Source organism: Halyomorpha halys, unplaced genomic scaffold, assembly GCF_000696795.3.
Source record: "Halyomorpha halys isolate HHAL.00 unplaced genomic scaffold, Hhal_1.1 Scaffold447.1, whole genome shotgun sequence".
NCBI classification, from domain to species: Eukaryota; Metazoa; Arthropoda; class Insecta; order Hemiptera; family Pentatomidae; genus Halyomorpha; species Halyomorpha halys.
The window spans coordinates 425,512-449,473 of NW_027107551.1; the positions used below are offsets into that span (position 1 = coordinate 425,512).

Genomic DNA, 23,962 nt, shown 5'->3' on the forward strand with positions numbered 1-23,962 from the left:
ATATTAATTGGAACATTTACACTTGTAAGATTTTCTACTAAATTCATTTCATTCAACGTTTCATATTTATTTATAATATCATGTTTCGAGGAATTAAGAGAGTATTATATTATAAAAGAATATTATAAAAATACTAATTTTATAGTATTCTTGTGATTTATATATTTTTCTTCTTATAATATAACATTCATTCAATTTTTGTACTGTTGCAGTGCCTGGTTTGTAAAACAGGTGTGTTACACCAAACTAAGACAGCCTTTCAGTGATTAAGTACTTCAATTAATTTTAAGACCTACTCTTGATTCCAACCAAGCATATTGATTAGTAAAAGAAATAAAATGAGACAAAACAGTGATATAATGGATTATGATTTTTTTTTTTAATGCCTTTAGTCAAGAGGACTAAATGATTTTGGTGCTAAAGAACATTAATATTCTGGTTTAAGTAGTCACTTATAAATATAAGGTAATAATGATCCACGTTAGATTATTAATTTAAGATCCATAAGTAAATTAACATGATTGACACTATAATAGATGGCCAACTGATGAAATAAGAAATCAAAGATGTCATAAATAACTTGAATAGTAAAAAAGCAACATTAATGGATGGAATCTTGCCTAAAATTTCCTAAAATGTTTTTAGTTTTCTTTTGAAACCTATTAAAAAACTATATAGGACATGCTTCATCAAAAATATCTCAAAATAGTTCCCATTCCTTGAGGGTCAAACAGAACTGCACCAGCGCATATTCAAATCCGGCCAGGGTATCGACTTTTATTTTTGGCTCCACACCATGGTTAGAATAGGGTGGTGTTCTGTAGATAACCCCCTTCAGTTAGAATTGGCAAGGAAGGGGGACATAAAAGAAAAAAAATCAGAGAACTACAGAATTAAATAGTATAATAAAATGAAATACTTAATCGTTGAGCCCACTGAAGAACAACTCCAGTATCATTAGAAGCACCTTCAGCCATGTAGACAACTTCTTTATTGAACTTCCACGCAACAAGGGGATATAATCCTAAAAATAAAGAGATACTAATAAATAATGAAATAATAATAATAATCATCTCATAAAACAAAAGCTTATTAGTTATTAACAATTTTTTCAGCCTTGATTGGCTGTGGAATTCAAGCAGATATTTTGAAATAAAACGGGGATGATTTATTTAATTCACAAAGAGTCCAAGTGAAGAATATGTTTTTGGATGGATAACATATTATTTAAAAGTATTAAATATTATGATATTTAAAAGTTCATTAGCTTTATAGCTCATATAGAATTATTTATTTTGATTACAAAGGACTAATTCTACTAATTGCACACTTATCTACAATTAAGTAATTATTCAAAGGCCATTTACTTCATTAGAATGTTTCATCACAGATCATAATCATAAACACTCTTAATAATTGAACAATGAGTAAATGGTTTATTTTGAGATGTTTATTATTGAGCTAACTTTAAAATATTTGAATCTTTGCTATACATCTTGTTAAGCTTACTAGATATTTCACAACTGAATCCTTTGACCATATTAGACATAAGAAGAATAATTATTCTTTTCACAATATGATTATACTGTTTTATACAATCTTTCATTACATATATTATAATTATTGGTGACTGCTACAAACTAAAATAGAATTGATAACCACTGGATTCTTCTCAATAACTAAAATGTTTCAAATTTTTTATAAGATATGATGCCAATAATCAAACATAAGTGAAACAGGTGATGGAACAAGCAGAAGAAAAAAAAGGAAAAGAGAACTAATATTCACTGTTGCTAATAGACACAGCATCAAAGACAAATCATGAGCAATAACTTAGTTAGCAATACAATTTAAGAACAGCATTTAGCTGAAAAAAGTTAAAAAATGAAATAAAGGATTTTCCAAGATAAAAAGGGACATGGGAATCATTAAATGATTACTATACCAATGATATTCAATTATACAGAAAAGAAAAGTTAGGTTATGAAATAAATAATATCAGAACATCTCTCTAAACATGAATATCATTCACTTACTTTTATTACACACTAAGAATGATTTAAACAAAAAATTTTGAAACATATACTCTAAGAATCCTGGATTATATTTTATATTAAATTCATCAGGATTTCTGTTTTAAAAAAATTAATCAGTAATACCATTAAAGGACGTGTGAGGTTTATCACCCGTATTCACGTTTAAAAAGGTTCCGGTACCCAAAGTAAGTTTAGTATCTCCCCATTGGAAACACCCAGAGCCTAAGAGTGATGCAGACTGATCCGCTATCTGAAAAAAAAAATGGAATATGATAATATAAATGAATTAGGATACTTATATTTACATTATTTTATCAAAATAAAAAACCATTTAGCAGTATGACCCAACTCTTATATCTAGTATGTAGATTCTTACTAATAACTATACCTCAAAATATTTGATCAATCTTTAAATTAAAAAAACATCATTAGTCTTAGGTTTATAATTACAGCTTACTTAAATGATAATTTTTAAAACAAACACAAAACTAAAATAAATTTATTTAATTTCACCTAATTCTTCAAACAGTCCCTAAATATCAAAGTGTAAATTATTCTTGTTAAAAACTTTATTTTCCTTAAAAATTTTAAAGGAGAAATTGCACAAGGATAATTTATTCAACTAATACCATATTTTAACCTAAAGATTGAAAGAACTCTGAAGTTGTACTCTACAAAACTAGAAAGAAGACTAAGAAAAATAGAATAAGAGGTTCAGGAAGAACAAGCAGTATTTAGGCCAGGCTGACAAACACTAGACAATTTATTCACAGTTTGATGCAAAATCATTAAGTTTATTGAATGGAATAAAAAGATTTACCTCAGCCTTCTTAAAACTCTTTGGGCATTTAATAATTTACCCCAGTTGGAACTCAAACAGGGTTTACAGCATAAAGAAGTTCTCACTAACTTGATGCAGGCATTCCTTAGCTGATATTAAGGGTATATGGGATAGTTAGACTCAATAACAAAAAATCGAATAGCTATTTTTTGCTGAAAACAGGAATAAAGCAAGGGAGCAACTCAAGCCCATTATTATTAAGTAATACACATGGGCAGAATAATATGGTAAACTAAACTAAAAAGCCAATAACTGAGAGAAGGAAATTGGAAAATGTTTATATTCAGAATTTAGAATTTGCCAATGACATCTTCATAATTACAGAAAGAATAAGACCCTTGCAAGAATCACTACAAGCAAGGGAGGAAGCTCAGAGCTTAAAAAGAGGCCACCAATGCAACCAAATCTAAGTACATTGAGTCTAAAAGTGATTCTAGGAAACAAGGAGCTGTCACTTATAGATGCTTAAATTTGAAACAGGTCACCGCATACCTATAATTAGGAATCAAAATTACTAATGATGGCAGGTTGGATTCCAAGATAAACCTGCACATAAGGAAAGTAACAAATCCGTATCACCAACACAGTTGTGTTACCAATAATCAATAAAAGGGAAGTGTAAATGAAAACAAAGATGACTGTTTTTAAACAAGTCTTCATCCCGACACTAAGCTAAACAGCTGAAAGCTAGTTTTATATTAAAATATTGCAAGCCATTTACAAGGCACATAAATGAAATTCATAAGGAAAACTTTCATTGAGACTAGATTTGACCAAATGAGAAATAAACAAATAGAATAAATAGAAAAGGGGCCGCTACTGAAAGAGAATTAACATAGTTTGGTCAAATACAACAAATGCCCATAGGCTACCAAAAATATATATGCAAAGCAAAAACAACCCAGCAAACCATAAAAAAAAAATAAGTGGAAGGACCTCATATTAGACCTAGCAAGGAATAGACAACTCACTTTGGGTGAAATGAAGAATTTGGCTACAGATAGAGAAGTGTTTAACAAATGGATAACAGCTGCCCTGAAACCATAAGATCTATGAACTTGTGCTATTATTATTAATCCCCTTGCTTAATCATCTATCAATTATAGGTTTTTACTAAACCAAATATGATATTCTACAGCATAAATGCTTTTCGTATTTAATAGCTTTTATTTGTATACAATACTTTCCGACTTTGTTTTGTTCTTTCAAAATTTCTTGACATTATATCAAAGGGAAATATAAGGTGATATAACCAGATGAATGTATATAACAAGATGAATGTAATATAACCAGGTGAATGGGTTCAATGGTTTTTAATTTTGTGTACAACTAGCAGTATTTTAAGAGTTACTAAACATATTATTAAATAATTTTAAAAACAGCAAACTTTCTTAGAGTAAAAGAAAAAGAAAAAAAAACAGTATTACTAAGCCTTAGATTAGTGATATTTTCATTCAAGGATATTAAAACACAAATGAATAACAATAATAAAAAATTATAATTATATAAAAAAGGCTTAGAGAACAAAAAACTTTGATGCTGACAACAAAAACCATTGACTGTTTATGTCCCTCCACCAAACCATATCCGAACAGTAACATCTAACTAATGTTTCAGTCTATCCCTCGGATGAAAGCACATTCCTTCAGTGCTGATTAACAAATAGAATTAATAGAAGTAATCTAAAATTAAATGGTATAAAAGTAAAACTTACACTACAATGTATAGGTATGGAAACACCAAAAATAGTTGCATCAGTGCAACCAAAATGGCAACCAGCACTATCTACAATTTTGGGAAACATATTCATGGGAATGCCAAAAAGTTTGAAGGGCCAGGGTGACCATGTCAATAGAAAAGGGTCAAAAAGCCCTGTTGCGCTGGCATTGGACACATCAATAACATGAATAGCTTTTCCAGAGAGTTTATACAACAACCAAGAATCGATGGTTCCAAAGGCAACAGTGTTTTTGAGTAAATCACGGGCAACTTGAAAATTGTGTTTCATGACCCATAAAAGCCTTGGCGTGATCTGAAAAATTAATGAAGTTTTGAAATAAATATACAAAATAGAGATAATTTAAAAATTTTAAAAAATGGTAATTACCTGAGCATTGGTTAATTTGTACATGCTCCCTAGTAAGAACCTTGGATTTCTTGTTATAAGATACAACCCTTTAGAAAATAGGTTAAAAACCTAAAATGAAAAAATAATCCATAGAAAAATTAACTAATTCAAATTTAACAAGAGTGATGAAAATTTTAACTACATACTAAAGTAATTAAATAATGCAGTAAAAGGAGGAGAAAGAAAAGAATAAGATTCACCAAAAAGTAATAATGATAGAAATTAATCTTGAATCTTTAACAAATAGTATGTGTAAATGACACATGTATACACTTTTGTTCTATAAATGCAAAATAAACAATTTAAAAAAATCTTTGCAGCAATTGAAAAATATATACCTTCATTTTAATGGAACAATTTTCTTTGTTTACAATTGATTCTGCCCTAATATCATTCCAGGCAATAAAATTGTGGTAGGACTTTCCTGTATACTTATCCCACAATATAAAAGAATTCCTTTGGCTGGATATACCAATTGAAGATATATCATCAAACTTAATACATGCAACTAAAAAAGAATAGAATAGAGCATCAGAACTAAAGAAACTGCCATGTTAGATAGCATATATAATAATGAATGAATTATTTTAACTATTTAAAAAGTTAAAATTTCAAAAAATGTTTTTTAGCATTACAAAAGAAAATATTTTCATTTTTTTTAACTAAGAAAAATAAGTTAAAATTAAAAGTGAGAGATAAAAAAAAAAAAAAATTAATACTAATGATGTAAATAATCTGAAGCATAGATTGTTTGAGAAATAAAAAACTAAATAACTATGTAAGTAGATCAAGATCATGCTTTATTTGTAACTTTCAAATTGGCAAACAATTCTGTAGACAAAAACTGTCAAGTAGATCATGACTATATCATGAATATTTGCTACCCCAAGCTGTTGAACCTAGCTCTTGAAAAAGTTATCAAAATAATATCACAAGAAAATTGAGAGGACCATATCAGAATACAGAATTCAGTTAGGATAGTTAAATTTAAAAAAAATAATCCTGTACCGCTACAACCCATGAAGAGTCAGGAGTTCAGTACTTTGTAAGGAAGTGCTGTTTCTTGAACAACGTTTGTACAAGGAAGTAATTTGTTCAAGATCACAACCCACTTTAGAGAGGCTAGGTGGATCCCAAACCTATGGAGTTCACTTACTCCTACAGTAACAGAATAAATAATTATCCGCCACAATTGGATTTGAACCCAGGGTAGAGAGTAGTAGCAAAGTGCATTACTCATTGAGCTTTTCCCCTCTCTCAATTTAAATAGGGAAAACGAAAGCCTCAGATGGAGAGATTGATTAATTAGAATGTAAACTAAAGAAATATAATAAAATGAGAACATACTCCACTGTAATACAGTAAATGATTACAAAAACGCTGGAAATGAATACACCAGGGGTGGCCAACTTTTCAGCATATAAGATCTACTTTTTATCTTAAAAGTGTGTCCTCATCAACTTGTCATAGGCGTAGTCTAAGGGGTAAGAAGGGGTGTGAAATGCATACTATGTTTATACACCATGTTTCAGTATAAGGTTCATTCCAGCAAGGTATGGGTAGATAAGTAAAATATATGTACAAAACTATTTCTTATTTTTTAGATCACTTATTAATTATTTATAATCTTAAAATTCTTTCTTGAGACTGGCAGTTTTTTACTAAATAATTCAAAACACTATCCAAATTTTAGTCTCAAAACTTTTATTGCTTTTACACGTCCAACGTTTCGGCCAATTCGGCCATCTTCAGGGACAATCTTAATTCACTATGAAACATATCATTTAATCATTCCAAAAACTTTATACAGGCTATTCTGCCCAGGTCAAGACATTTATATCAATAAGTCAAATTTCCATTAAAAACCACAGTCAAAATTATCTCTCATTTACCACTATCAATACACTTTTCTTTATGTACAAAACTATTTCTTATTTTTTAGATCACTTATTAAGTTTTCGAGATATAGGCGCATGAAGAAAATAAATTTCCAGACCCAACTTTTGATAGCAGATTTTCCAACACTTGTTCAAGATAAATTTTTACTAACTTAAAATGCAATTTAATTTTTTTATCAACTTCATTGTATAAATTGTTGTACTATTTGTTCATGAATATAAAATATTTGTAATAAAAATACATAGTAAGGCTGATAATTTGATTTCAATATTTCACTTTCGCATTTTTCTTGGACCAGGAAAATTTATCATGAAAAAATAATATGACATACATTTTGCTTGACATACATCAATAGCTCGCTAAGTACACCTTATACTGAAATATAAGTATACGGCTTTTCTAAGTAAAGACAACAATAATTATTTAAAGGGCCAAAAAACTCAGGTCCAGAGAAAATAAAAGAGCATGAATAATTATTAACAATATTTATTAATTCAAAGTAGCTACAGATAAAGAAAGATTTAGAATTTACTTTGTTGCCTTAACATTAAAGGTAAGACTGAGTTTGTATATCTTTAACCAAGGAATCAAAATTAAGTATATGTTGTTTAGTCTTCGTTAGCTTCAAGCCACCTGATCTGAGGTTGGCAAAAAGAGAGTTCTCTCCCCTTCATTTTGAAGAGGAAAATAAAAGAGAACTTTTCATTTTCGACTGGGCCGTCAAGGCGTATTCCTCATACATCGAGCTTCCATGCCCCATGTGAGGGGGGATGCGGCGACCAGATGCAACTACAAAACAATGTGATATAAAATTCAATGTTTTCAAGGGAAGAGGTCTTCATCACCGAGGAATCCAATAACTTTAAGCAAAACTAAAGCAGAAGCCTTTCTTAAGCAGATCGGAGACAATTCCATACCCAGTCAACCACACACTCTAAAAACTATTGATTAACCTAGATAAAAATAAAATCAACTCAGCTTGTCCAATTATTAGTAAATTTAACGAAACAGAACTGGATGCTGCTTTACATGGCAAAAGATCCATAGCCCCTGGTCTGGATGAAATTAATTATGAAATGATAGCTCTTCTACCCAGAATTTTGAAGTTACAATTACTCAAAGCATTCAATAGTGGTATTCATGATCTTTAGTTTAACATGTTAAAGTGTGTTAAATGGAAAAACTCATGTTAACTGGAAAAAAATTGCCTTCTTTTGCCGTGGTAAAACGAAATAACATGTAACATGGCTGAGAGTCTGTTAAATGGAGAATGACGTCATACAATAGACCAGTTGAGCTCGCCACCATTTTTGTTTGTTGTGTCAGGTTAGTTCTTTCGTGTTTGTGCTAGTTATTATTTCATACCCCTGTTATTAAATCACAATGGATAAATTTAATAATACAACGGAGAAAAAAAACAGAAGAGGTATTAGCAGACCGAACTTTGAATTTGAAAAGGGAAGGATTGCAGCTTCGTAAAATCAAAATACAAAAAAAATTTAAATTAAAACTAGAGCTTTTAAAGAAGTCCGATTGACAAAATAATTGAACTTAAAAACACTTATAATTATGTATGTATTCTTACTTATGTATATATTATTATTTATGTATCATTAATTAAATAGAGCAATTATACTTTATAAAAAGTGGAAATCATTTAAGACCTCAGCAGCCCCTCTCTCCCTCGAATAGGTGTAAGCTTTTTATTTTTGTTCATAATTGATTTCATGTCAAATCAACACATTTCAAATACTTTTTTACTTCATTATCTCATAATCTAATAAAATTTGACACTAAAGTAGTTTCCATAAAGCTTCCTGGCACCTCAGAGGGACATTCAAGTTTTATTAAATTATGTTCACCAGTTTTGAAATTATAGCTCTATAGTTTTCTAAATTCTTAATGGCTAATTTTTTAAATACAAATAGCTCCACTCATGATTAAGATAGAAACATGGGAGGAGTGACATTTCGTAGCTATTTAAATTAACTTTAACCTGACATGTAACATGCTTTATTTGCTTGTTAAAAAATTTTTCAAAGAAATTACTGAAAATAAGTGATTTTATTCTTAAACAATACATAAGGTTTGAAGATAGGAGGATAATGGGTTCATTAATACAATAAATACTAAAAAAGTGGGTTATAGACATAATAATAACTTTTTAACAACCTTTGATTTCTTGTATAATAGTTTCAAATTGAAAGTAGTTCACTCTCAAAAGAGATTTAAACCTATCTTCATCCAAGTTTGGGAATACTAAAGATCTCCAGTGCGTAGATTTTAATACTGATCCCCTGAGAAAAGGAACTACATATCTGAATGATCGAAGATGGAAAATACTTTCAATACAAGTGTCAACTAGCTCATCTTCATTCTCTTCCTCACAAATTTGAAGATCAATAAGACACTCATAAGCTAAACTTTCACACAAATTCCACTTTTCACTCATGTTCATTCACGCATGTAATAAATTGCTTAAATCAAAACTGAAACTTAAATCAAATTTGAAGTAAACAATAAGATGTGGCTCTGAAAGGAAAGGTTATAAACATAAAGGCTTATAAAACAAGTTGCTGAGAAAATCCGCTAGGGGCTCTTATGCATTTAACGTTTAACATGACTTCAAATAAGGCTGCTCACAATCCTATAGTTATAACATTTAACATGGTATAACATTTTACATTTAACACATCATCATGAATACCCCTAATGATTTGTGGGAAACAACAAACATACCTTCCGATTGGAGAAAGGTTTCAATAATTCCTGTATCCAAACCTGGTAGACATCCTTCCCTCTTATCTAGTTCGAGACCCATCACCCTCATTTCTTGCCTTGCTAAGACTTTTAATATAATGGTCAAACATAGACTTGAGTTGTTTCTCGAAAATAATCAAATATTAAGTCAAAACGTGTTTGGATTTCAAAAAAACCGATCAACAATCTACAGCATTATGTTTTTTTATAAATGAAATATATGAAAATTACAAAAACAAAAATATTCTCCTAGCAATTTCATTGGACCTCCAAGACGCTTATAACAAAGTTAACATAATTAAGTTTAAAAAAATTTTGGTAAACATCAACCTCCCAGTTCTAATGACTAATTGGATCATTAATTACCTTTCATTTAGAACATACCACTTGCAAACATCCAAAGGAGAAGTTAAGGTTCACTCAAATATAGGCTTACCCCAAGGGGATCCGCTAAGTCCCATTCTATTCAATATTTATACACACTTTATAGAAAAACACCCGCCCGATAAATGCAAAATTATACAATAGGCTGACGATTTAATACTATACACAACTTGCTCAAATATATCAGAAGGGCACCACTCACTGGGGAAAGGATTTAATACATTGGAAGAAAACCTACACTCACTTAACGTTCAAATTCATATATCAAAATGCAAAATTATCCCTTCCACAAAAAGAAGAAAATTAAACTTAACACAATTAATTATCCACACAAGTAGAGGTGGAATATAAGTCACAAATACAATAAAATTCTTAGGGGTTTCATCTTGACACGAAACTTTCTTTCAGACCACACATTTAAAACACTTACAACAAAGCAACCAAAACGTTAAACATTATAAAATCAATAACAGGAGTAACTTGGGGAACCCACCCACATAATCTACTTACCATTTAAAAAACTATGACGAGACCAATAATAGACTATGCATCCATAATATACAATGAGTCTAGCTCACCATTAATTAAACAGCTAGATACAACACAAAACAACGCTCTTAGGATATGTTTAGGATCATTCCGCACAAGCCCTACAAATGCATTCCAAGCAGAAGCAGGCGAATAGCTTCTCCAATTGAGAAGAAATTGGTTAGTAAAAAAATTCCTTTTAAAAGTGCCCTCTAACAGTTGCCACCCTCTATATCAAGCTATTCGAAACGGCAATTTATACATTCCAAAAGTAGGAATCATAGTCCAAGAAACAAAACATCTATTTAACACACTTGTCATCAACCCCGGACCACTCAACCTATGTACTCCAAATTTAAAGTCACAAATTAACATTAAAACCAATCCTAGACTATTCCAATCAGATTTGACCAAAATACACTTTCCACCGACAGCTCAAAAACAGAAAACACTAGAAATATTGTCTGAAAAGTATAAAAATTTATACAGATGCATCTAAAGATAAAAACAAAGTTGCAGTCGGGATATATGATGTCCAATATAACCAGGATACATCGATAAACCTCCCCACCAAGTTTAGCATATACAGTGCTGAATTATACGGTGTCGTTGAAGCTTTCAAAATAGCAAACAGAAAATATAAGAATACAAAACTCGTAATTCTAACAGATTCCGCTTCCGTATACAATTCACACAAAAACATACATCGAAAACATATTTCATCTTACCTAACAAAGAACATAATAGAAGAAGTTCATGGTTTATCAAATAACAAATTTAAGGTCCAATGGGTTCCAGGTCATGTGGATTTGTACGGCAATGAGCGAGCTGACAAGATAGCAAAACAATGTTCGAGTAGAATGGAAAATGCGAAACTGCCTTTACAGGAAATTTTTAGATGGTTAAGAAAAGACTTCATTAGTGAATGACAGGGTAGGTATACCTGAGAGTCAAGTTCGAACGGTCAAGATCATTTCGCTATCCAACCTAACATCTCTCCACACCCATGGTTCTCTAACACTTATGTTAAGCTAAACAGAAAAGATATAGTCTTACTTATAAGATTAAGAATTAACCATGGTCGAACAAATCGCGGATTGACATTAATTAAAGTTAAAAAAATGATAAATGTTCAACATGCAACTCCATCGAGGACCCATTACATATTATACTAAATTGCAGTAGATTTGATAAATACAGGATTAAATATCCCCTCATCCAAAACAATAGCGCTTTCCTCCAATGGCTGCCAGATCTAGATAGGGCTATTATTCAGGCTTTGTGCAAATTTATGGCAGAATCCAAAGCAGATTTTTAAAATTAAATAAATAAATAATAACAATTTACATCCTCATCTCAATTCTTTTATAATATAACAACAGGGGCAGTGCAGGACTCCAACGGGAGTCTTGGGCCGACATTAGAAAAATAAAAAAAGTATGAAAATGCCTATTTGCATAGGTATGTAAATTCGAAACAAAAATAGATATATTCACTACATTTGGTGATACTGGGATATATTTCTCAGTTGACATATTTCCAAATTACATTACAAAACTCAACTTTCCTGGCTTGGAAGATTAAGTCAGTATGTGAAATTATTATTTCATTTTCTAATGCCTTTTGATCCATATGAAATAAGTCTGAAATTTTTTGGCTAATGCGTTTCACACTTAAATCTTTTTTAAAAGGAAAATATATGAATTCCGCAATTTCTTTAATTTTTTTTCAAAATCTTCAATTACTTTTTAGATTTCTGCGACCTATCTTATAATTAATATTTTAATATTTTTGTGGGTTATCCACCATTTTTGAAAAATGATTCCGATTATTTTGTTGCAGATCTTCTTTTAGCAAAATAAATTTTGTTTTATAGGCGTCTATGCAGCTGATCACATCAATTACTGTTTTATTTTTACCTTGTGATTTTACATTTAAATTATTTAATATTTAAGTAAAATCAGTAAGAAATGCTAAGTAACTAAGCCAAGTAAAGTGCTAAGCCAAGTAAATTTTGAGAGAACTTCAAAACTCATGGACTGCGGCAACTATCTATTACATTGAGAGAAATAATAACAATACTGCATATTAAGATCAGAGACAGCAATACAAGTATATTAAAATCTAATATAGTGTAATATCCTCTTTTGTGAGTAAATAGTTATTTTTTATACATAAATGGTTTTTAATATGTTTTTATTTTATATGTTGTTTCAGTGTTGATTATTTGTTGTATTAAATCAAAAAACCAAGCTAACCAATTTTGTTCAGTCAAATATAGAGTGGAAACGATCATTAGAAAAGCCAAGATGGCGGCACCAGTCCGACAGCAAAGGAACATTCAAGAAGAAAAAGGTAATCTTTGTTTAGATTGCTGGAGGATGAGAAGCGAGTTGAAAACTTTTAGAGGACCAATGCTTTGTTTAGTCAGTGATTGTTTGTTGAAATAGAAGACGTCAAAAATCATTCATTATAGAAGAGTATAAATTGATTAGTGTTGTACAACATAGAATTTTAAGTATATTTGTAAAAATAGTCGTAAATTTAGTTGAGTGTTCTGATTGCCTAGAAAAATAAGCCCTGAAATTAAGAGTCTATTATGTTATAAAATTGTCTTATCTGTTTAATATTAAAGCTTTTCATTTGAACCTAAGCTATACTTTAGATATGAGAATAGGTAAAAACTATGTAAAATTCTTTTTATGTACATCAAATACTTTTTGAATACATACATGTGTTCAAATTTACAAGAAGTATGTAAAACTTACAGTATCTTTATTATGGTTTACAATACTGATTTCTTAATTTGAATAGAATTATTGTTATACCTAATATATTTTTCTCTCAGTGTAATGCCCACTTATCAAGTAAATATACAGGTAAGAAAAGCAATTTAATTTAAAACAAAGAAAAGGTTCTTACATTTCAAACAGAAGGAAAGTTGAAATTCAATGTGGTCACCGAGGATAAATAATATTGATTAATAATAATACTATTAATTAAAAAAAAAAGAAGCTACCGTATGATACTACCAAATATTCGAGCTAACTGACTGTGTTCTTCGATGAATTAAGTCATAATTTTCGTGTAAGAAGACATTAAAAAACAATATAGATAAATATATAGATTTAATAAAAAAAAAAGTAAGACATATAGTGTATTAAAATAAAACAATAACATGAAGTAAATAAAGAAATATACTAAGAGAAAATAAAATATTGTAGAGATATTATGATAAAGAAGAAAATTAAAATATAAAATGTTGAAAAGAGGTACAGAAGTGAACAGTTCTTTTCTTTTTTATATAATAAATTAACAGTAATAAAAATGCAGTAAATAAAAGGAGAAATTATGAGATAAAAATGAAGTACAATATAATCAAAAGAGTAAATCTGTGAGGACAATAAATAATTTCAATTCTGAAATGTATTACTCAAAGCAGCAGACAGAAAAAAAAAAGATCAGAAATGGGTAAAAATCAAGGATAAAATAAATAATGAGGGATAGGAAAGAAATTTCATATGTATTAATCTATAACATTGTTTAATGTCTACTTATATTTCCTTTTATTACAATACTTTACTGTAATTTTGTGTTTATAATATATTTTTCCTAAATATAAATATAAATATAAACATAAACATGTATAAACTAACTGAGGCTTAGTCCTGCGCGGGTGGCGTACGCTCTGCATGTGGTAATTTTGGTTGATAGCCAATCTTGTTCTCAAAAGAGATGTTTTTACTTTACGCTAACCCAAGACATGTCCTCTCTGCTTTAATTCTCTTTCCTCTACCTAGTATCCTTCCATAGGACCCAGCGGCTAGCTACCCTCCGGACTTACATACCTCCTCCGTATCTACCGGAATAGCACCCAGTAAAACGAAGGCACCTTCCTGCATGACCTGGCAGCTAGCTATCCTCCAGGCTTGCATACCTCCGTCATACCTAGGCTACCATCCTCTGAGATATAACGGTTGTCACCCATTAGTCTCAACCTATCGAATCATCTTCCTTGTTAATTACCTTACCAATATATAAACTGAACATGCTTTTGCGAGCGCCTTCTGGACATCTTATATAATAATTAAGAAAATAACCACCTTGACAATTGGTGACCCCGGCATGATCCAAGCCGTTGCAGAAAGCCCGACGTGATCCAAGCCGTTGCAGAGAAGCCCAACATGATCCAAGCCGTCACAGAGAAGCCCAACGTGATCCAAGCCATCGCAGAGAAGCCCTACCTGATAAAGACATTAAGATGACAGGAGGAGCAGAGGAAAAAAAGGAGGCAGCAGAATCCAGCCCAGCTAAACTTCAATCAGGGAATGGTATTGCAGATTCCATGCTCAAGAAAGTACAAAGCTGAGCAATATTGAGGAGATACCACTAGCAAAGATGCCTACATGAAGAATTAAAACACCTAGGCAGCTAGTAATCACAGCACCTCATACCTACCACCAATCAAGACGTTATAATTTAGGACTAAACACTCTCTCAACATTTAAGATTCAACACTTTGAGAAATTTTGAGAAAGCAGTATCATCTTTTCATCAAGGTCCAACAACAGGCCTGCCTATTCTCAAGAAGACCAAAGACTCTATTTCCCAGCTACCATTCCATATAGGACAGCGAGAACTCCCTCAGACTTTACAGATACAGCCAGCATCTACCCACAAAGAAGTCTCTCAAGATAAGGATCTATGCTTCAACAACTTCTTCACTGGACCTTGAATCCTCGCTGATGAAAACAAAACAATACCTATTTGCAGGTCTCCTACACTGGTACAAGTGCCCACCAACTATGGTGCATCGAGAGATCCCACCAACCTGCCACTCATGGGCCACGACTTGCGCAATGATGTATAATCTCTGGCAAGCATCGCACCAACCTATGGCCTCAACTGGTGCAGCGACACTCCAACTTAACGAGAGCTCCCATTGGATTGCCTCACATGGCAACTACTGGTACAAGATACCCTACTAACTGAATAGAATCTTACCAGGCCGCCTCACTCAGCGACATCTAGCAACTGAGATGTTTCAACTTTACCTTCAATGGAACACCAAAGTCATCCACCCTACTCGCAAATCGTGGCACAAACTAGCGCATCTGATGTTCTCTCCTTCTGACCTTATTGAGAATACTATCTGCCAGCACCGCTTAGAACATTACAAATCAACAAGTCGTGGAGCGACTCACTGCCCACATTGGGACTTCAATCTTTTCACCCCGGAGACACACCTAAATTCTGACTTTGATAGGAACAGTAGGTGGGGGAAGATCAGTTCCAAGTTTGCTGAAACTAGCAGCAACCATCACTGCAACAAACGGCAGCCATAGCTACAATCGAAGCTGCAACCCAATTAGGAAACACACCATACACTCAAATTAGGATGAACAGCATACATTCCAACTAGGAAGACCAAAATAGTCTCCAAGTAGGAAGAACAACAACCAGACTCGATCAAGACGACCAGTCAAACTCTTAGTAAACTTCTTCAACTACATCGACTACAGCACGGATTGCCAATGCCAGAACATCCCTATGACTTCGTCATCAAGGAGGGGATACCTGTAGCGAAAGGAGCAAGAAGGTCAGCTCCAATCCACCAGAGCGCAGCACCTCCAGCCTCACCGATGCTTTCAAATTTATACATTATTCTCTTTTATACAAACATATTAATTTTCATATATACCACTGAGCAATGTAAATAAAATAATAAATAAATGATGCCAAAATAACGCACAAAACTACCTCAAGCACATAAGATAAGACCGTTTCACGGTTACACTGGGCCTATAGGCACCTTCCTGCATGACCTGGCAGCTGGCTACCCTCCAGGCTTGCATACCTTCCTCATACCTACAGGAATATTGTATGAGTAAGATGAGGTTACCATCCTCTTAGATATAACGGTTGTCACCCTATCTAATCATCTTCCTTGTCAATTACCTCACCTAGATATAAACAGAACACCCTTTGTTGAGGGCCATCTGGACAAGCAGAATAATTAAGAAAATAACCACCTCGACAAATATTTTTCAACTGTTTGAGCTATTTCCTTGACCGCCACCCGGACCATCTTCCATCATTAATAATAAAAATATATTTTAATATCAACTTACCACCTACTGCTTCATATACAACATCTAACAGAGTTTCCCATAGATCTTCAGGAGCTATTTCCACAAAGCCCGGTTGTGGTATCAGAAGCTTAACCTATAAAAAAAAATAAAATAATAATAACCATACTACCAAATAAAAAAAAAAAATTAAAACTAATATCCTTCCATGGGTTCTGAAGTAAACCTGTTTGAAAAAAGACTATGGTAAATCCAAAGATAAAAGTATGCCACATCAGTTTAGATATGTTTGCTCACTGGAATTCAGAAACAAAGATCAACTGAATCAAAGAAAGACTCTATCATATAACAATTCCAATAGTGTCTTATCAGACAATAGTGTCAATAATGGTTTGTGGCCATTAAAATCTTAAGTAAAAAACAGCTTTATAAACTGCCTATGGATGTAGATGAGAGTTGTGTATGTATGGTGTTATCCTGAGGAACAAAAATATTGCCAACCGTGAAGGTGATGTTTAAATAAACTCCTATAGCTCAAAGTGAGGAATCAAAATTTACATGGTGATAATAAACTATTTTATTCAGCTATAGATACTCTTCAACATGCTTGTTCATAATTTGGATTACAATCTGTTCCGTAAATATCTAAGCCTTTAAAAGTGAATTAGTCAAAAGTCCTGAGATGTGTTCCTTGAAGGCCTGTCAAAACATATCTTCATCCCCAATTAATGCCTTCAAATCACTAAGGTGACTTCTAACACCAATACAATTATATTGTAAAAGGGCCATAATTAAGATAAGGAATAAAACTGATGAAAACATATTGGTGCGAAAATCGATAGAAAGGACGAGGAAATATAAAACAAAAATAATAGAAAGAAAAAAAATAAAAAGAATTAGAGGAAGAAGTGTCATACTAAAACAGAACACAAAAATGATGAATAAATAAAGTTGAAAACACTCACAGACGATTTACTTAGTCCCTTGACCTTTCCCGTTTTGTCATAGATCAGGCATCGGATATTTGATGTCCCTATATCAATTGCAGCAATAAAATTACGTTTAGAATGCATCCTTTACGTTATAATAAAGTAATATCTTATTAGTTCAAAATCAAAATCGCCTGTAATCATACATCATCCAAAGTGGTCAAATCCATAGAGTAAAACTAAAGGACCTGCAATGACGTTCTTGCTTAATACTTGGAGAAACTTTTCTTGAGATACAACGGTAAACGAAGTAACAAACCTCGGTTTTCACGCACTTGTACATTTCAGTGAGATATACATTACTGAGAGCGTCGGACTTATGTCAGTACATAGTATATTCATTATAAGAAGGGAAAAAATAAACATAGGCAAAATGAAAATAGGTGGTAGATGATGCAAATAATACAAAAATGGAACTAAATAATTTGTTTATTTAACTCACATTGAAGAATTTTTATCAGATACTTATTAATTAAATTATCCAGAAATATAATGTCTTTATAAATTTGTATTTTTTCTATGTTAAATAAAAAAACCTAAAGTTAATTGACCAGAGTTGAAACAATGTATTTACACCCCATTAGTAGAAGTTTAAAATACACAATCTTAAACTAGGGTTAATTGCTGATTCCAAAGGTCGGGAAAATTCTTTTATTAATTAAAATATGGAGATCACAAATATCTGTTGACAGTATTTCTTAATCAAGACTAACTGAGCACAAACGTTTAGATAAAGTACAAGCGCGAACCAAAAGCCCTTTTATTTTTGTCCAAAAGCCGACATTCAGCAGATCGGCCACAATTTCAGGGAAACTTGCACCAACTAACCGATTGAAGTTAAAGCTCAGATTCTGAGCCGAAGAGTATCCCTGCGAAAAAGTAAATCCGTAAGCGAGTCCACAGAAGCGTCGGAAGCCTCAGAGGCAGGAGCAGTTGAAATTCTCGATAGGCTACAATTTCTAGCACTTTAGATCTAAAGGCGGGATATTACTAGATCAGAATACACCCAAGAGACCGCGTTTACTTTTGAGAGGGGCCACTACGTACTCACATGGATGTCGTTTATCCTGAAAAACGCGCCTATCACCTTTCAAAGACTAGTTAAGAACGAGTTCCTGAGAGGACTGGACGAGTCGATGTGCCAGATATACATATAGATACCTACTAGTTGTCAGCAAAACAGAGACAAAAACTTCTGCTGCATTTAAAATACGTTTTTCAACGGATAAGGGAGTTCGGATTGAATTTGTCCATCCACACTCAAGGAGAAAGAAAATTGTTGGGACATACAATTTCCAAAGAAGCAGTGAAGCCCGATGCACACAAAGTTGTTGCTTTACATTTACAGCTGATGACAGTGCCAAGCTATACAGATGGCATTTAGGAGCGCTGAACTACTACCGCCTGTCCGTAAATGGCGAAATACCAGATTCCCCTTAAAAAAATTTTAAAAGTAGAAAACTGGTCATGGTTCAGAATATTCACAAATCCATACAGCACTTGTAGAGGAATTCAGTTATTGCGTTTCCAGATTTTCGGGAACAATTCACAGTCGCTAAGGACGCCCTGGGAGCAATATTGTAGCAGGAAGAATCGTCATGAACGCCCTGTATCATATGCCAGTAGCGCCTTATGGAAGCGGAGACCCGTCATAGTGCGCTAGAGAGGGAACTTATGGGGATTGTGTGGCTACACAAGTTCCCTCTCTCCTCTATCACCCGGTATATGACTTCCAACCCTACGTATTTGGGAAGCGATTCCAGGATCGCCCGTTGCAGAGGGTCGGGTAGTTAATGCAGACATCTGCGAAGATCACCTGTAGGGAAGAACTGCTTAGCCAGTATAATATGAATATCATAAAAAAAAAATAAATAAATAAAAAAAGGGAAAGTAATAGCACTAACGGTAAACGCGACTGAGGATGGCCAGGGGGGCCCCTCAGGGGACGCAGATCAGTTTCTGCGTGAGTGGACAAGAGAGTAGAACGTACAACAAGAAGCGCCGGGACAAGAGACAAGGGAAGAGTCGTCAGTGGACGAGGAGGGAAGATCATTGGAGATATAGGTGCTGGAGGAAACAATAAATGATAAGCGATAGCAAATTATCTGGAAAACAAGTACTTCCAATATGGCAAGAGGCTATTACCACTATCTGCTAGCAACTAGGCTTCAAGGAAGATCAAATTTGCAGAGCGTTGAGGGATGCGTCCACACCTGGAAAGACCGACCATATACAAGAGGGGTACGCCTACCACCAAGATAAAATCAATCACCGAGCACTAAATAAATCTCTCCAGGCATTACGGCGTTGGTACTTCTGGTAGGGAATAAAGTATACCATCTTAGAGACCATTGGGAGTTGCGCAATTTGCCTTAGAAAAAAGTATAATCGGCATCCACCCCGCGCTAGGCATGAAGAAACACAGACCGTGGCAGTACCGATCTTCAAGTAGTTTCCTTCACACGGAGAGGGTATAAATGGATAACGGTAATTGACATATTGACCTCAGCAAGGTGGCCATGACGTCCCCTATGAGGGATGCGTCGGCGGAGGTGGTGCTAACGGCCCTGCGATATTGGTTTCAATTGTGCGAAGTTCCTGATAAAATCTCACTCGACAGCGGAAAGGACTTCGATAATGTGGCTAACCGGGAAGAAATAAGAACGCTGAAGGCGACTTTGCACCTTAACACCCTGGGACACCCTACGAGCCGAGGAGAATTAGAACGCCTCATAGTACCCTAAGCGATCATTCAGGGGTGTAGGAAGCAGATAACTAGTTGGAACCAGATAAAGTAATGACTCTAGTAATCCCCTCTTATAATCATTCGATCCATTCAGTCTTAGGGTTTGCTCCTTTTGAGATACTTTTAAGGCTACACTTCAACGGAGGGATTACAGAAACTTATATCGTACTTTTTGAATTCTCCCTCTCTACCGTTTTACATTTTTCGTGCTCTATTTTCCACCATACTTGCCGTACTGATCTCAACCCTATTGTTAATGATCTCACCCGCCATTTCCTCATTAGCTACTGTACCACTGCAAGCCCGTCTCCCTCTGCGCTACTTGAAAAACACTTCGGCAGGTGAAAATTCTTCAATGGAGTGTATTGAATGATTAAATGCTGCCATCGTTTTCTTCATGCCTCATCTGTTCCAGCCCACACTATCCCTAATATATATGCGTTAATGGTCAATTGGTGTACTGTGAATCCTTTCAACCTGGGGTATCAAGATGCCATGCGATATCTAGCTTTTTCGCTTCATCCCTGATGCTGGCTTTATAGAATTCTCTGCGTCAGAAGATGCTCAGGCACTCCATTGAACGAAACCCCTCCTGGACTGCTATGGAAGATTTGTTTCTTACTTGGTATGCCATCGATATTTAACTAAATAGGTCGATTGTTGTGACACACTTGAACTCTCTCCATATAAATGTGTCCATTTTGAATTCTTTTAATGGTGCGTCTCCCTGTATACGTCTCTTATTGCATTCCTCGTACTGGATGTCTGTCATATTTTGTGCGCAGACAGACTTCAGACTTCCCCATCGTTTCCTTAATGATCTTTATAATTTCCCACCAAAAGAATTTGCAGCGCAGCGCCTGTAACGTTTCGTTAACCCCACGATAGTTAATCTTAGGCTGATGGTACGCGAGCATTACCTCTTTTTGTTGTTCCTCATCCGTAAGCATTTCTACCAGGTACTTACAACAAAAGGGGGAAGCGGTAACAGCGTGGTGACGCCCCAGTCAACCAACCCACAGGTCGTCAGATCAAATCCCGGTCCCACCCGGGCTTTTTTCAAGCAAAAAATAATGCAGAACTTACTCACAATCTCCCCCCGGGCATTTGTGAGGCTCGTTAGCCAATGGGTGGCACTCACAAAAAATAGGCGTGGGAGTGATGAACTCACCCTACGAAAGAAACGCGCGATGTATTAGGAATTACATCGTGCGAGGACTTAGACCTACATGGTCTGTTGCCCATATTATAATAATAATAACTTACAACGAATAAACGTTCTGTCCTTGTCAATTTGTTCGGGCCTCCAAATTCACTTTTTTTTTTTTGTCCTAAGTAGTAGAGGAGGTGAATATTCCACGGTTCCGACTCGTCACTGAGTGCCACACAGAGCTGGTTATCTGCTCTGGGTCACTAAGCGCTAAGCTAGATAACGTTATTCTTAATTTTACCGTACTAGCCGTGCGCTATTTTCAATGTTCCTGCGGTCGTTTTCTTCCAAAACACCTGAGACCGTTTATCGTTTACTATTTCTCACCTCCACCAAGCTTTCTTCGCTTTTGGTTTTGCTTAAGACCAGGAGATCGTCCAAATAGATTTGGCATACTCTCCCATCATTACCTCTGAAAAACTCGTCCATTACTGTTTGGAAGGTTATTATGGTACCCCGCCCTCAGATCGTCTCAGGTGGTAAAGATCATCACATAACCGATAACCAAAACGGTTCCACATAACCGATAACCAAAACGGTTCCACATAACCGATCGAGAATGTTCTCAAACTATTTTCGTTTAATTTTCTATAATTAATTATCACCCGGTCTCTCTCTTTATTCTCCTCTGGCAAGTTCTTCTTTCTCGCCACCCACAAGGGACTGTTATCCGGTGATGTACAATCAATGATAACCAGTATTTTTAGATTTTCGAATAATTCCGAAATGTGTTGTCTGTTCATTCTCATGGTTTATCCTATCCTCCCTCTTACTCTTAATGTTTTGCCTTCATCAAATATACAGAGTGTTTCAGGGTAAGTGGCCAAACTGAAAATATGAACTAAAGACCTCAAAACAAGAAAAAAACTTCCTCTGAAAGTATGTCCGCAAATGCTTTGTTTAGGAGATATTCACACCTAAAGATTTTCATTGTTATGAATTATTTACGTTATATGAGATGAATAAAACCTATTTTTTTTGTTATAACTACTTTATTAATTACATGTAAACATTAAGATTCATTTATTAAATAAATCAAAACTTGTATCCTTTTTTGTCTCAACACTTTTTATTTTTCACCAGTCCAACGTTTTGGCCATTTTAGCCATCCTCAAGGACATCTTCAATTATAATTTCTTCCTCACATTAAGTTTAGAGTTACTTTTGCAGGCTATTCTGCCCAGGTCATTCATTAATTATAAGTTAAAAGCCTATTTTTTAAAATTTAAAATCATAAATATTTAATTCTTCTTATATAAGATTATCCACACAAATTCACTACCATATAACAAACCATTTATTATGTTAAAAAAATAGGCTTTTAACTTATAATTAATGAATTACCTGGGCAGAATAGCCTGCAAAAGTAACTCTAAACTTAATGTGAGGAAGAAATTATAATTGAAGATGTCCTTAAGGATGGCTAAAATGGCCGAAACGTTGGACTGTTGAAAAATAAAAAGTGTTGAGACAAAAAAGGATACAAGTTTTGATTTATTTAATCAATAATTACCTTGTCTCAAGAAATTGAAATAATATAATTAAATTAAGATTCATATTAAATGTTGTTCAAAGTGAAGGTATGTCCGCAAACGCTTTGTTTAGGACACGGATTAGATAGAATACTAATATGGCCTTTTATCTCTAACTGTATGAAAACTATTGGCAACCTGTGGATTAATACTATTTGGAATCAGTATTGGGAACTGTCAATATCATTTATCAGTTTGTAAGAGTCTTTTGCAGGTACGCATCATTATGCCTTCAATTTATACTACTGGTGAACACGCTTATATGGTGTTTATGTATGATTTTTGCAATGCTAATGCTAATGCTGCCCCATCGTGAATATACCAGGCGATTTCCGAATAGAAGATTACCAAACAAGTCCATTTTAGCTCCACGATTCAACGCCTTAGAGAAACTGGTACATTTGCTATAATAGTGGAAGATTATTGATTGACCGTGTGTAAAGATGAAAGGAATATGGTCCGGGTGCGGTCAAAAAAGAACAAAAAAATAGTAATGGAAGATTATTGATTGACCGTGTGTAAAGATGAAAGGAATATGGTCCGGGTGCAGTCAAAAAAACTCAAATAGTAGAACTACACTATAAAAAACTCAAATAGTAGAACTACACTATTTGAGTTTTTTTGACCGCACCCGGACCATATTCTTTTCACATTTGCTATAATACAACGTACTGATGGTATTTTTGCTTCTTTACGAAATGAAGAAAGGAGTGCTACCATATTACGATATTTTGATAATAATCCATCTGGCAGTGTACGAAGGGTTGGAGCAGAATTAAATATTACGCCAACTACAGTATGGAGAACTCTTATTGCAGAT

General features: G+C 33.7%; 1 protein-coding gene across 2 annotated transcripts in view; it reads right to left on the reverse strand.

Annotated features, from left to right (window-relative positions):
• Positions 1–17,828, reverse strand: part of LOC106682847 (putative glycerol kinase 5) — a 35,296-nt gene extending 17,468 nt beyond the window's left edge. Inside the window, exons 1-7 of one of the 2 annotated variants that reach the window (XM_014423921.3) lie at positions 17,631–17,828; positions 16,708–16,801; positions 5,344–5,513; positions 4,985–5,074; positions 4,592–4,909; positions 2,160–2,286; positions 920–1,024 (exon numbers count right to left, since the gene is read on the reverse strand). In XM_014423921.3, the coding sequence (XP_014279407.1) occupies positions 920–1,024; positions 2,160–2,286; positions 4,592–4,909; positions 4,985–5,074; positions 5,344–5,513; positions 16,708–16,801; positions 17,631–17,738 (1,012 nt within the window). In that variant the 5' untranslated portion in view covers positions 17,739–17,828. The remainder of the gene's footprint in view (positions 1–919; positions 1,025–2,159; positions 2,287–4,591; positions 4,910–4,984; positions 5,075–5,343; positions 5,514–16,707; positions 16,802–17,630) is intronic. The other variant, XM_014423920.3, reaches the window with a different exon arrangement.
• Positions 17,829–23,962: the final 6,134 nt, after the last annotated feature.